Raw genomic sequence first — 16018 nt, 5'->3', positions numbered from 1 at the left:
GAGAGGTGTTTGTGTCATGGGGGTGGATCCCTAGTGAAAGAATTGGTGCTGTCCTGGCAGCAAAGTGTGAGTTCTTGCTCTGTTGGTTCCCAACAGAACTGGTTGTTAAAAAGAGCCTGGCACCTCGCCCGCCCCTTCTCTCTCCTTCTTCCTCTCTCACCATGTGATCTCTGCCTATTCTGCCCTTAGCGGAAGCAGCCTGAGGCTTTCACCAAATGCTCAATCTAATAACTAGCAGAATCATGAGCCGAATAAACCTCTTTTCCTCATAAATTACCCAGCCTTCAGGTATTCTTTTATAAGGAACACTAAGTGAACTAAGAAATTTCTTTTAAAATTTTGCTGAATTTGGTTTGCTATCATTTTGTTGAGAATTTGTGCATCAATATTCATAAAGTTTATATGTTTCTCTTTTTTTTGTGATGTTTTTGGCTTTGGTATCAAGTAATGCTGACCTCATAGAGTGAGTTAGGAAGTGTTCTCTCTTTACTTTTTTAGAAAAGTTGGGAAAGGATTGGTGTTTCCATTCCTTTATTAATTCCTTGTTACCAGTGTACAGCCAAGTACCATACTAAAGTACGGTTGATCCTTGAACAACATGGGTTTAGGCCCACTTATATCGACTATTTTCAACTAAATCTGAAAATACATTATTCATGGGATTTGAAACCCATATATTTGGAGGGACAACTTTACATATACGTAGACTCTACAGAGCTGACTATGAGACTTTAGTAGATTTTAGTATACACAGGGGTCCTGGAACCAGTCTCTTATATATACGAAGGAACAACTGTATATCTTTATTCTGCCCATTCAGGTCCATATCATCATGATCTCTCATTTTAACCACTTAGTCATTACCACATTGGAGACTCCACTTTCAGTCTTGCACTGCTCCAGCTCATTTACCTCACTGTACCCCAAAGTGATCTTTTTAAATTGCAAATCTGTTTATGTTACTCTCTTGTTTTATATTATGTTCACCTTTAGTGGCCCAGAAAACCAATCATAGCTCTGCAAGACTCCACACATCAACTGGCTCTTCCTCTCTCTCCAACTTCATCTCATCCTCACTCACCATGCTCCAACCACAATTGCTGTTTTTGGTTCCCATACAAGCCAAGTTTTCCCACCTTTGGACAAAATGTTATTTCTTTTTTTTTTTTTTTTTTTTTTTTTTTGAGACAAGAGTCTCGCTTCGTTGCCCAGGCTAGAGTGAGTGCCGTGGCGTCAGCCTAGCTCACAGCAACCTCAAATTCCTGGGCTTAAGGGATCCTACTGCCTCAGCCTCCCGAGTAGCTGGGACTACAGGCATGCGCCACCACGCCCGGCTAATTTTTTTCTATATATATTTTAGTTGGCCAGATAATTTCTTTCTATTTTTAGTAGAGACGGGGTCTTGCTCTTGCTCAGGCTGGTCTCGAACTCCTGACCTCAAGCGATCCACCCGCCTCGGCCTCCCAGAGTGGTAGGATTACAGGCGTGAGCCACCGCACCCGGCCAAAATGTTATTTCTTAAATGTCTCTTCCCTTTATGATAGGGGTGGCAAACTATAAAGGATCAGGTATTTTTTTTTTTTTTTTTTTTTTTTTTTGAGACAGAGTCTCACTTTGTTGCCCGGGCTAGAGTGAGTGCCGTGGCATCAGCCTAGCTCACAGCAACCTCAGACTCCTGGGCTTAAGCGATCCTACTGCCTCAGCCTCCCGAGTAGCTGGGACTACAGGCATGAGCCACCATGCCCGGCTAATTTTTTTGTATATATATTTTTAGTTGGCCAGATAATTTCTTTCTATTTTTAGTAGAGACGGGGTCTCACTCTTGCTCAGGCTGGTCTCGAACTCCTGACCTCGAGCGATCCACCCGCCTCGGCCTCCCAGAGCTAGGATTACAGGCGTGAGCCACCGCGCCCGGCCAGGATCAGGTATTAAATATTTAGGTTTTGAGGGCCCTAAGTTCTTGGTCATGACTACCTAACCGTGCCATTGTCGAATGAACACGGCCATGAAAGCCAGGTACAGTGGCTCATTCTTGTAATCCCAGCAACTCAGGAGGCTGAGGCAGGAGGATCACTTGAGGCCAGGAGTGAGAGACCATCCTGGGCAACAGAGGTAGACCCAGTCTCTTTTTAAAAAAATTTTTTTAATTATTTATTTATTTTTGAGACAGAGTCTCACTCTGTCACAAAAATGCAGCCACATACAATATATTTACTTTCTGTTGACAATCATGATTCTTAACAGTATTAACAATTGCATATTTGCTTTACCATATAATATATATATATATAAAGTTTCAAAATAATGCTGATATTACAAATAATAAGACCATTGAATTACATTTAGTTTGTGGCTTTATTTGTCCTTACAATATTTTTCTCTATGTAAATAGTAAAAAAAAAAAATTCTAAAGTTAATTGAAATTATTCTCTTTCTTGTCTATGTGGTCATGTCACCTACTTGGTAAACATTTTGGTTTTGTTTATGAATGGCCTTATTTTTATTGTGTGTATGGGTTTTTTTGTTTTTTTGTTTGTTTGTTTGTTTTTGTTTTTTTGAAGAGATAGAGTTACTCTGTTGACTAGGCTGGAGTGCTTTGGCATAGTTATAGCTCACTGCAGCCTCAAACTCTTGGCCATAAACAATCCTCTTCCCTCAACCTCTCCAAGTAGCTGGGATTACTGATATAATCCCAGTGCCTGGCTACTCTGGTTTTTGAATATTTAAGTTGTTTACATAATTCCAAAGTGGACAATAAATACCAAGGACTATTTCATAAAAGTCATGTTATTTCAGGGAAGTCAATCCCTCTGTCTTATTTTCTTCCTCCTCCTTTATGTAGTAATTTTATTAGTGTTTGACTTATCTTTACTGTATTTCTTTTTTCTCTTAACAGTAATTGAGTAGAACTTGGAGATTACTCTGTATCAATAAACTATGCTATTTTAAAATTGGAGAAAACAATTTTAAGGAAAATGATTCTTAGTATCAAAGAAAATTCACTATATATTCTTTTTTGTGTACCAATTAAGCTTATTTACAAATAAAAGACTTTACAAATAAAGTAAAAGACTTGAAATAAAGGGATTTTTAAGGAGCTGAATGAGTAGACTTTCATTATTGTTCACTTGCATAGGATGATGTTAGAGCTTTTGAAGCTTTAAAAGAAATTTTAAAATGTACAGCAAATAAAGATGTTTGCCAGGGTGACATTTTATATTCATGTTTCATATTCAATTTCTCAAGGCAAATTGCTTCTTTTTTCTTTTATTAAGCTTCAAGTGGAAATAAAGAAATCATTTCTCATATTAGTCAACATGGAGGAAAATGGCCTTACTGGTTTAAAAAAATGGGTGAGTGTTCTTATTCTTAATGTTAAAAAATTCATCTGCATTATGCTGACTTGATTTTTAATTGTTCTTAATTTATCCAGAAAACATTCAAAAGTTGGGGAATTACACATTGAAATTACAAGTTGTATTGAATGAAAGTAATGCAGACACTTATGCAGGAAGACCACTACCATCTAAAATAATTAAATTTTCTGTTAAAGGTAAGCAAAATACTAATATATAATTATATATGCTAAAGGTGGCATTTTAAATCAAAAAGGAAAAGATAGATAATTCAGTAAAAGATGTTTGAACAGTTAGGTAACCATCTGGATTTTTAAATGGCCTTAAAAATCAACTTGGTAATCATATTCCTTCTGAATTTTGAAGACATCATTGTTTTCTACCTTCCATTGTTGCTGGTAAAGTCTAATGCTGTTCTAATTCCTGACCCTTTGCATGTGACACCCCCAATTTCTAGAATTTTAAATTGTATCATTTCGTGTGAGTTTGTTTTCATCCAGTTTCATCCAACAGAATACCTTGTATGCCCTTTTAGTCTGGAAGCTCCTGTTTTATTTTCTAGGAATTTTCTTGCATTGCTTTGATTTCCTACTGTATGCTTTCTTTCCAGAACATGTAATATTAAAATGTTGGATCTCTGATACACTGTTTTCCTTTTTTTTACTTTCCATCTCTTTGGTTTTCCACTTCATTGGAGATTTCCTTAAATTGATGTTGTATACAAGGGGTGGGGAACCTATAACTTTAATGCCATGTGTGGCCCTCCAGATCCCCAAGTGTGGCCCCTTGACTGAATCCAAACTTCACAGAACAAATCCCTGTATTAAAAGGATCTGTTCTGTAAAATTTGGATTCAGTCAAAAGGCTGTACTCAAGGATCCAATATACTATTAATATTTTTTCTTTTTTCTATTTTCCATTGCTTGGTTTTGTTTTTCTCTTTCATTAGAGATTTCCTTAACTAGATGTTTTATACTTTCTATTGAGTTTTTCCCCTCTGCTATCATTTTTAGCTTCTAAATTTCCCCCCACCCCCATTATTCCTTTTCAAAGCATTCTCTTCCTACTTCATTAATTCAATATCTTTATTAATTCTGTGAAGATGTTAATAATAGTTGGAGTTTTTCTTGAAGCATTTTTCCTTACTCATAGTCTGTTTCTTTCTTGTTACTTTTTTTCTCTCTTTCTCTGAGTCTTTCCTGTGAGATACTCTCTTACATGACTAGTGATTTGCTCATATTTAAGAATAGAACACTTGAAAACTTCTATTTCATTGGGGGAAATTATGGTATGAGAATTTTTAGGCCTTCTCTCTTTGGCTGTTCAGATTCCCAGAGTAGAGCCTTCTAGTCATGTGCTAGGAGGGTAAAGACCTGGCTGCCAGTATTTTAGGAGCCAAGCTGGGGAAGACTGTTGAGGGGGTTGTCTCACTTTAGTATATAATCTTTCAGTTGATTTTTTTTATTTGCAACAAACTCTGAGACTTTTAGTAGTGCTGCGTTCCTTACTTCTTAGACCTACTCTTCTTTTCCCAGAGAATAAACTTTTCATCTTTACTGGGGATGAGGAGGGCAGTTACTTGGCCCGTGCGTTAAGGGATGAGGATCTGGGGAACTGTTTCTTAAATAGACTTCAACAGATCTTCCAGTTTTATTCCAATTTTACTGCAACTTGATATAGCCATTCCTGAGCCTTTTGAGTGTCTTACAGTGTGAAGCAGATTGGGTCTCTGGTAACTTTGTTGTTTGAGGATTTGACGTGCTTGGACCTTTCTGCTAAGTCAGTTCGCCTTGTCCATGTGTTCTCTAGCCTTCAAATTCTATTACCGTTGTCTTTTTTTCTTGTTTGCTTTTTTTGTAGGTTTTTGGGTCTCTTAAAAAAGATCTGTAGTGTCATTATTATGGGGATTTTGGGGAGAACTGATCTAAGTAGCTGTGATTACCTTCTTTGATCAGAAGGACTGCCTTGGAGACTGTTTTCTTTCCTTTTTTTTTTTCTTTTCTTCAATTTTTTGGGAGACTGTTTCTTGTTGTACATATAAATCTACCATGTTCTTTAAATAGCTGTGGAATATGTTTCATAGTATGGATGTGCTATAGTTTAAGCAGTTTCCTGTTGATGAACCTTTTAGGTTGTTTCTAATTTTTTGGCCATTACAAACGATATTGCTGTGTTGGAAGAGAATTATACTGCTTTGTGTACATCTGCTGGAATCTCTCTAGAGTGGATACCAAGAAGCAGAATTCCCAAAAGGCTATGCTGTGGGACCCTCACTAGCAGACTATGAGAATTTCAGTTTCCCACATGCTCATTCTTGGCTAAACTATGTATTTATTTTGCATATTTGGTGGTTAAACTATTTTGTAATTTTGAGGTTGTGTACCTCTTCTAGCCTTTTTGGACATTGTATGTCACCTGTGAAAGCCTGTTCATTTGTTGTGCCTATTTTAATAGTTTAAACTTGTGGTTCTCAAATTTGAGTTTGTATCAGAATCACCTAAAGGGCTTATTAAAACACAGCCTGCTGGTTCTCCCCCCAGAGTTTCTGATTCAGCAGGTTTGAAGTGGGCCCTAGATTTTGCATTTCTAATAAGTTCCCAGGGGATGACTGAAACTGTTAGACTAGAGGCCACACTTTGAGAACAGCTGGTCTATAGGAGATTTTCATGAATTCTGAATTTTAATTCTTTATTGCATATTTTGCAAATACTTTTTCATGTGGAGTTTCTCTTTTATTTACCTTAGGCAAATATATCCTTTTATAGCTATTGATGATTGTTTTATGCCTTAGAATTTCATTCTTCTGATAAAGTTATAAACATATTCTTTATATTCTAATGATTTCTTAGTTTAAAAATAAATTTATCTCCACCTCTAGAATTTTACTTTTATGTATGGTGTGAGATAAAGATCTAACTTTATTATTTTCCCAAGTGGATTGTCAATAAAATTTATATAATTTTTGCACAGATTTAAAATGCCATCTTTATCATAGTCCTAAACTGTTTCTGACCTCCAGTGAATTTTCTGACCAATGAACTTGCTTTTTGTTTTCACTTTTGTTTTTGTTAAAGAGGGTAAGCCAGAGAAATTTTCATTTGGTCTACTGGATCCTCCTTTTCGTGTTGGAGTTCCATTCAATATCCCTCTGGAGTTTCAGGATGAATTTGGTCATGCTAGTCAACTAGTAACTGATATTCAGCCAGTTCTTGAAGCAAGGTAATTTGAAGGAACAATTTGTATTTGTTTTTTCATATTTGCTAAGCATTCCCTCTTTTCTTTTTTTAAACTTAAATTATTTGTGTGAAGTTTTTAACTTTGTTACTATCATTTAAAACATTTAGTGAATTTTATGATATCTGGAGGATTTATTTAGCTCCAAACTGTCCTCTGTGACTACAGTATCATATGTAAGTTGCTTCACTGAAGTTTATCTTTTGACTGAATTTACTGTTGAAGTTATTTAGGTGTTTAGTTCTTAACTCTGTTTCCTTTTCCAAGTATGATATGATGTCTCCTGGCAATTCTGTTAGTAATACCAGTATTTATTTTGTTGTTGTTGTTGTTGTTTACTTAGACATTATGGCCATTTAAACTTAGTGGTATTACCTAGTAGTAGGTTTTTAACCTGCCAATGCAATTTTGGTGTTTTAAAAACCGTAGCAATAAAGTTTATGCCTTCCCTGGAAATTTGGGTCCTGTCTTAGAGTTTGTCCTTACTTCAGTAGCCCTTACAAGCCCTTGCCTTAAGAAATAGCTCTGAGAGACTTAACATCTGTCCATTGATGTTATTGATGATGTTCATTATTTAATCACCTCTTTCTGAGGTGGCCAGGAAGAAATTGCTGATCAGTCTGAAGAGCATGAGTTGTTTCTTCTTCTGAACATTAATTTGTATAAATGGTACATATTTCTTTGTTTGCATTGGCTGCCAAATTTGTCTTTTTATGCATACTTTTTATGTATACCTTCTTCTGTTGTCTCTATGTATTTTTTTCCCATTGTGATAGAATTGTTTACTTTCAATCTTTTGAGAAGGTGTTATATTCCAGGTAGCTGGCGATATAGAAGTGAATAAGGAAATTTGCTTTCTCGAAGTTGACAGACTAGTGAGATAGTGTTGTGTCAAGGTTATGCCATAATTAAGTTTCTGAAAAGTAATACATGGTTATAAAAAATATTCAAAATTAATTTTTTATATTTCTGTGTTCAAGTTGCCAAAAGTCCTTCTTATCTTTTTGACATATTGTATCAATTTGAATATTAAACAGCAATGGAAGAGTTGAATACTTATTTAAGTAATAAAACACTAAAAACATGCAGTCTAGACACAAATGGAAAATATTAGTGCATTATTCTATACCTATTATCTGTTATAACTTCCCTCTTACCCTTGATAGAATATTCTTACATATGAAGTCTCTGCCATACATACATGGTGATATTTAAGATTTTGGACTTTTAAAAAAAATTTGGTAGCATGTTCACATGAATGTATCTTCAGTTAAGTAGGACCATTGAATGGGTGCGTTTCTTTGCTATTTTTGTTTTTCTCAGTGTTATTTAAATTTAAATAATTTATTCATGCATATGGCTTAAAGAATCAAATAGATTGACAAGCTTGTCATAAAATAGAAGGGTTCCTCTCCTCCCTACTCCACAATCCACTTCTCAGAGAACCTCTTTCAGCTTTCTTACTTGATTCTTTTGGTGACTACTGCCATATGTGTAACTTTAATTTTACTATTAGATTTTTCAGTTTTAGGCATTACCTCCTGACTTAATGGTCATGGAAGATGAGGACATACTCTTGTTGCCACCTTCATTACAAATAGGTATCTTTCCTGTTCCTCATTCTTCTGTAAAGTTCTATTCTCACTGGATCAGTATTTAGTCCTTACTTTGTTACAATTATGGAACTTCTACTTACTTTATTTCACAACTTTATTTTTACTATACTTTTTTCTTTGCTAAATTTATTACAAGTTAAACCCTAAAGTCTCTGTCAATTGTCTAGTCTCTTTTGAAGATGTTTAGGTGATAATCTGTCAGTTTCATATTTTTGGAGACATCTCTTTGAGCTTGTGATGTGCTTCTGTTTGGACGGATTGTTTTTATGCTTTCATAGTTGTCATTTTGTGATCTTCCTCCACCTTCATCCTGGGGATTGTCTTTGTCTTTCTTCTGTATTGGAAGTAGGGGAAATAGGATTAAACACAGAACTTTTCTCTTAACCCAGAAATCCTCTCCATTAATGGTAGATGTGAAAGAAAGTAGCTTTGTGATGCAGTCAGCTTAAGAGATTTGCAAAGACAAATGGAATGTTGCTGTTTTATATAGCTTAGTGGGTACAAACCATTACATCCATGCTTTCAAGATAAAATCCTTAAATTTATGGGATCTTTATGATTAGAGGTATTTATGATTAGAGGCTGCAATTTGAAGTAAGCCAACAACAGAGTTCAGTCTCCTACTCTCCCAGGAAATTGGGAGGTAGGGCATTATCTTTTTAAATTACATTTCAAAGAGATGGTTCTTGGTCCCTGAGGAAACATTCCAGACTTGTGAGACTGTTCAGAGGCTTATTTTATTTAGCATTTGACCTTTCATGGATTTCCAGTAGTTTTTAAAAATCCCATGTCCCTTTCATTTTGCTGAAGCACATCCTTCACTAGTTTCCTGAGAAAGAGTAAGTGTGAGGTGAAATTTTTGCTGTGAAATGTCTTTATTCTAGCCTGATACTTGATTGATTGAATTATAAGCCAGAAACTATTTTCTATCAGAAATATGAAAGCATTGCTTCATTATTTTCTCTCTAGCTTCCAGTGTTGCTGGTTAGTTTAAGCTTATTTTGGTTTTAAAAAATATATATATTTCCTATTCTCTTAACTTATAGGATATACTTTTCATTCTCAAGGGGGCGAAATTTCACAGTGATATATCTTTGTATAAATCTCTTCATTATTTGAAATACTTCATTCTGCACCTGTCATCATGGTTTTCTCTTTCTGGGATCCTCGTTTATTGGATGTTGGACCTTCTGGATTGGATCTCTGCTTTTTGTAATGTTTCTCTATTTTTCTTAATCTTTTTTGCTTGTTTCTACTTTACTTTCTGATATATTTTCTCAACCTTATCTTTGATTTTTTTTCCTTTCTGCTATCATATTTTTAATCTCCATGAATTTGTCCTGATTCTCTGAATGTTCTTTTGTAGATCCTATTTTATGAATGTAATACCTTTTTGCACTGATAAAATAAATAGTAGTTTGGGTTTTTTTTTTTTTAATCTTTCTTTTACCTATACAGATACTCTCTGTTGTCTCCAACTTGTTGCTTTTTCTTATTTGTTCTTGGTTTCTTCATGTCTCTTGTTATTGGCCATGTGCATGTAAAGGAGTAGAGAACTTAAACGCAGATGGGAAACTCTGCGAACATGTGAGCTCAACTGTAGGACGTCTGTCTGGAGCATTTTGGTGGGGGAAATCCTGTTTTCAGTATCTTTAGGTCTTGGGCTGGGCAGTTTCCTCAAAGAAGGATCTTCAGTCTTTTGCCTGGAAAGGTGAATAGTTTAGTTCCTAGCCAGTCAAGGAACAAGGCTGCCATGGGAGTTGGGGAGGAGAGACCTCAGTGTCCATATACATTCATTCAGGATTACCTCTTCTTTTCTTTTTAGTATTTTACCCTGTTTCTCAGCTTATCTGCTGTCCCTGGTTCAGGGATCTTCCGATTTGACCTTTTCAGAGGATAATCTGCTAGTTATTGGCCAGAGAAGAAGAGAGGTCTGGGATCTAAACTTTGATCAATACTTTGGAGGCAAAAGGGAAAGCTTTAAAATAAAAAGTATTGATCAAAGTTTAGATCCCAGACCTCTCTTCTTCTCTTCTGGTACAACCAGTTCCTGAGCAGTACCTGGGGATTCTGTGGTATAAATTGATTTCCAGTCTTTCTATTGCTGTTTTAGGATTCAGCTTTCTTGGGACTGCTAAGTCATTTGCCACTGGTCTGTCCTGCTTTCTAGTAGATAAGTTTTGGTCTCCTGTCTCTTTTTCCTTTCTACCCTTTCTTTATGTTTGCCTTTAATAACGAATAAAAGAAATCTGTTTATTGTCATATTAGTGGGGTTTTAAGTAATAGTGAAAGGAGCTGTGTGTGTTTAATATTCCATCTTTCCCAGGCAGTCTGTTTTTTATCTTGTGTATCCCTTTACATCTTTTTTCAAATGAGCTTTACAGTTTGTTTGGAAAATACCTGTAAATATTTAAATTCTATTCTTCTATTCTAAATTCTATTCTACCATTTTTCTCCATCATGGTGTATTTTTTACTTTTTTTTTCCCTTTCTTTACCTTTGACAGAGTAAAAGGTTACCACTGTAAAGATCTGCATTTGGTCAAAGCTGATTTAGGAATTATATTGCTCATGGCAATAAATCAGGAAATCTCAGTATATATTCTAACCAGTTTATGTCATTACAAGGCTATCTTTGATTATTTAGATTTTACCTAAGTTTAATAACAGGTGCCAAAAATTTTTTAAAATCCCACTGGTAAAAGATTTGAAGGAATCTGTGGCTAAGGCAGAGGAGGACATCATTTAAAAATGTCCTGGGCTATTTTGGTATTTCCTTTTCTTAGTCTTGTATACATGGTCTAGCACTGGATTGTGGGCTGCCTTGTATCTTTACTAATTCAGTAAGTGCAGTTTTAATTTTATATTATATCTATTCTACCATTTTTCAGTGGTTAGCCCATTGATATCACTTATCAATACTTCTTGGATCAGTTTTCTTTGTAAAAGAAATTCATGCAAATTTGCTTCTGTTTAGTTATTTCTTCCTATTTAAAAAAAACATTTTATTAGAAAAATGAATTAAACATGCCAGTGGCACATAGGAAAGCAAAACACATCTGCAGCTTGTTAACTGAGAGGAAATTAAAAGACAACTTATTTTTTTCCAGTGGTTTATGTTTACATTATGAAGAAATAACCAAAGGACCAAATTGTATAATTCGAGGTGTTACAGCCAGGGGCCCTGTAAACTCTTGTCAAGGCAAGGTAAGCATTATATATAAATTTTATAATACTTGCTACATATTTATTTCTTATATGGTAAATATGAAATAGGAAGTTAAAATGGAATGACCTATTTTTATAAAGAAGATGACAGTAATTGGGTCCTTAGGAATTAATCAGCATCTTTTCACCTGACTTATCTGTTATATATGTAAGAAGAATTCACATGTTCACCACTGTTGTTGCTTAAACATTTATGATTTAAATATTTTCAGTGGTCTTCATCATCCCTATTCCAGCTTTGTCACATTCAAAGCCATTATATTAACACAGTTATCCAGGACTACACTGTTTTCTTTTTTCTCTCTATTACTTTTTTCATACTTTTTTTGAGACAGAGTGTCACTTTGTTGCCCTGGCTAGAGTGAGTGCCATGGAGTCAACCTAGCTCACAGCAACCTCAAACTCCTGGGCTTAAGCAATCCTACTGCCTCAGCCTCCTGAGTAGCTGGGACTACAGGCATGTGCCACCATGCCCGGCTAATTTTTTCTATATGTATTTTAGTTGGCCAGATAATTTCTTTCTATTTTTAGTAGAGACGGGGTCTCACTCTTGCTCAGGCTGGTCTCGAACTCCTGACCTCGAGCGATCCACCCGCCTCGGCCTCCCAGAGTACTAGGATTACAGGCGTGTGCCACCATGCCCGGCCTTCATACATTTTTTGAATGTTTTTCTTAGAACAAAAATAACAGTTAGAAATTTGAGAAACTAGTTCACATTTTTAAACATATTGCTTTGGTATTTAGACAAAAGGAAATGTTTGTTGAGGAATACAATTAGGAAAGGTAAAGATATAAACTCGTAACAAGGTAATTTTTCAGTTAGGTCTGTTAAGCAGCTAATAGATTTAAATGACTAGCAGGGACACTATGACTAGTAGCATAATAAGTGACTCTTTTTTACTGTATCATTTCTTTGACTATATATTCTAAAAACTTCCCTATCAATATGATGTTTAAAATAGAGCATGTGGGGCCAGACGCAGTGGCTCACGCCTGTAATCCTAGCACTCTGGGAGGCCGAGGCGGGTGGATCGCTCGAGGTCAGGAGTTCGAAACCAGCCTGAGCAAGAGTGAGACCCCTCATCTCTACTAAAAATAGAAAGAAGTTATATGGACAACTAAAAATATATATAGAAAATATTAGCTGGGCATAGTGGCGCATGCCTGTAGTCCCAGCTACACGAGAGGCTGAGGCAGGAGGATCACTTGAACCCAGGAGTTTGAGGTTGCTGTGAGCTAGGCTGACGCCACAGCACTCATTCTAGTCTGGGCAACAGAGCGAGACTGTGTCTCAAAAAAAAAAAAAAAAAATGGAGCATGTGAATTTGTTCAGGTACTATATACTGCTTTGTATAATCAAATCAAAGATCAAGTTCTATATATCTTTCTGAATTAAGATTTTTCTGGAAAAAGAACTTGAAATTTATGGAAAATTTGACTTTAGAAATAGAAACTTACTAAAGAGATTTCTAGATTTTAAAAACTTTTTTTATTTTGAAGTAACTTTAGATTTACGAAGGAATCCAAAGATAGTATAGAGAGGTTGCATATAGAAATTTCCTCTATTAAAGTCTTACAGAACCTCATATATTTATACAAACTAAGAAGTTAACATTGTCACAATACTATTAACAAAACTATGGACATAATTCAATTGTCTTCAGTTAATGTTATTTTTCTTTTCTCTCTCTCCCTTTTTTTTTTTTTTTTTTTTGAGACCGAATCTCATCCTTTTGCCCTGCGTATAGTGCAATTGTGTCATCATAGCTCACTACAACCTCAAAATTCTGGGCTCGTGATCCTCCTGCCTCAGCCTCCCAAGTAGCTGGGACTTGTACAGGTGCACACCACCACGCCCAGCTAATTTTTTCCTATTTTTGGTAGAGATGGGCTCTCGCTCTTGCTCAGGCTGGTCTCAAACTTCTGACCTCAAGCAGTTCTCCTGCCTCGAGCTCCCAGAGTGCTAGGATTACAGGCATTAGCCATCGTGCCTGGCCTAATGTTATTTTTCTATTCTAGGATCCAATCCAGAATACCACATTGTATTTAGAAATTTTGAGATTTTTGTTTCTTTACACTTTACTATTTCACATTTTTTATGATACTCATCTTGATTCTGATAATAATTCAGAAGTTATACGTTTTGAGTTTGAAGAGATTATCATGTAGAAGGAAGCAGTATTGGTTAATTTTTTCTCTGAATTTGTTACATATATAGATTAGATAATTTTAGTAAATATAAAATTGGTGAGTAGATTTTTATTATGGTATGAAAATGAAAAGCAAAAAATAAATCAGAATTGAGGCTAAACTACTTAAATGTGTATTTAGGACCTGGGTTTAAATTTTTACAATTTTTTTCGACAGAATTATAACCTGAAGGTTATCCTGCCGGGTTTAAAAGAAGACTCTCAGATTTTGAAAATCAGATTACTACCTGGTAATATTAAAGAAATATTCCTAATTACCTTTTAAACAATATTCTTACAAATAATGATACTTATAAAGTTGGAGTTTTTTGAGGGATTGGTAATGATACAAATCTTGAAAATACATTCCAATGTCAAACAGCACTGACAGAAATGAATAGTTCTTAAAAAGGAAATTTTAGGATAATGTTGATGAATCTTGAGAGAAAAATTTGAATATTAGAAATATATTAGGGAACTATTTCTAGGGAAATATATATTAGGCTTATATTATTAAAGAACTGGGCCTGTCCTTTACCTTTTGTTGATATAACTATTTCATATTTTAAGAAGAAAAGCTTCTAATGTCATTTTTACTAAGTTAATTCGATAATGACTTAACTTGAAAAAATTAGGTTGCAGTAAAGTTACACGGGATAGAAAATGCTGGCTAATTTGGGAGGCAGTCTGTTGCAGTTGGCCCTTCTGGTTTTGAATCTAGGTTAACTTGTTCTATCCCTCCATTTCCTCATGTGTAAAATGAGATAATATGCACTCTCATAGGGTTGTTGTGAGGATTGAGTTAATACAGGCAGTCCTCGCTTTGCATGATTCTGGAGTACTGGATGGAGGACACACTCCCAATATTAATACTGTACAAAGTGAGAACTGCCTGTATCTGTAAAGCATTTAAACCAGTGCTTAGCATATAAGCTTTAGCTCTGATATTAACAATATCATGATCATATCTTTGTCCATATGTGACCTTTTATACTGGTTTTAAGCAAAAAGAAACTATTAGGTATTTACTTTCACAAATTCAAACTGTTTGAGGTTTCCCTGAAGCATGAGTTAATAAAGAATTAAAAATTGGCACAACTGTAGAAGTGTAAGAAAAAAATCGTTACATATTAATAAACATGTATACATTTATTTCAGAGTTTAGCTAAAAAGTATGGATTTGGATAGTAAAATTCTTAGTAACTAGATCTGACATTTTTGGGGAATTTTAGGGCAAAATGGTAAAGTAGGAAGTAGTATGGTATAGTGATAAAAGTCAAGGGGTTTCAAATTACAAACCAGGATTTAAATCCAAGTCTGCCACTTACTACTCTTGTGACCTGGACAAAATACTTAATGTCTTTGCTCACAGTTTCCTTACCTATAAAATGGGGATAGTTAATAGTGCCTGCCTCATTAAGATTATTGTGAGGTTTATATGAGAATAGTCCTTAATTAAAACTTAGCACAGTGTCTGGCATATAGCAAATAATAAATATCAGCTAGTATTATTACAAAATAAAATGTTTCCAATAACTGTCTCTGTATGTGTCTGTTACCAGTATTTAGTGTAAATTGAATTTTTTTTTTTTTTGAGACAGAGTCTCACTTTGTTGCCCGGGCTAGAGTGAGTGCCGTGGCATCAGCCTAGCTCACAGCAACCTCAGACTCCTGGGCTTAAGCGATCCTACTGCCTCAGCCTCCCGAGTAGCTGGGACTACAGGCATGAGCCACCATGCCCGGCTAATTTTTTTTGTATATATATTTTTAGTTGGCCAGATAATTTCTTTCTATTTTTAGTAGAGACGGGGGTCTCACTCTTGCTCAGGCTGGTCTCGAACTCCTGACCTCGAGCGATCCACCCGCCTCGGCCTCCCAGAGCTAGGATTACAGGCGTGAGCCACCGCGCCCGGCCTAAATTGAATTTTAAAACAATTTTTTATAGAACAAATCAGATTGGCTCACTGCAGAAGTATAAACCCTCTTTTATTAGTCTTAGAGGGAACTTGTGGTGTAACTTGCTTAGACATCAAAGGTAGTGGACGATCTAAACAGTAAATGGCCTGCTTATGTTATTACAAGAATCGAATCTTTGAATACCTACAGCAGGCATATAGTTAACTTGTGGTGGAGAAATCAGTCATTACATAAAGCTGAAGTTATTAAATAAGGTAGTTTAATAAACTTTCAATTTTCTTCTTGAATACTTTTTTCCCCAGAATCTTTTTAAGATTTTACTTGTTCAGGTGATTTCTCACATGAGTTATCACTGTCATAACTTGTGGCAAAAAACTAAGCATAGCCACCAGGTATTTTATACAGTTGAGACAGCTCTCGTCATGTATAGAATCCGTGCATTTCAGGATAGAACTGATTAAACATAGACATTGCTTATT

At 35.3% G+C, this 16018-nt stretch overlaps 1 protein-coding gene across 2 annotated transcripts in view; it reads left to right on the top strand.

Annotated features, from left to right (window-relative positions):
* Positions 1-16018, top strand: part of SMCHD1 (structural maintenance of chromosomes flexible hinge domain containing 1) — a 142773-nt gene that overhangs the window by 65081 nt on the left and 61674 nt on the right. For both annotated transcript variants that reach the window (XM_045527403.1, XM_045527402.1), the window contains exons 18-22: positions 3276-3353; positions 3434-3553; positions 6431-6575; positions 11316-11412; positions 13801-13873. In XM_045527403.1, coding sequence (XP_045383359.1) covers positions 3276-3353; positions 3434-3553; positions 6431-6575; positions 11316-11412; positions 13801-13873 — 513 coding nt within the window. The remainder of the gene's footprint in view (positions 1-3275; positions 3354-3433; positions 3554-6430; positions 6576-11315; positions 11413-13800; positions 13874-16018) is intronic.

The sequence above is a fragment of the Lemur catta genome, chromosome 16 (genome assembly GCF_020740605.2).
Source record: "Lemur catta isolate mLemCat1 chromosome 16, mLemCat1.pri, whole genome shotgun sequence".
NCBI classification, from domain to species: domain Eukaryota; kingdom Metazoa; phylum Chordata; class Mammalia; order Primates; family Lemuridae; genus Lemur; species Lemur catta.
Note: the sequence above shows the minus strand (reverse complement) of the source record. Positions and strands in the feature narration are given on the sequence as shown.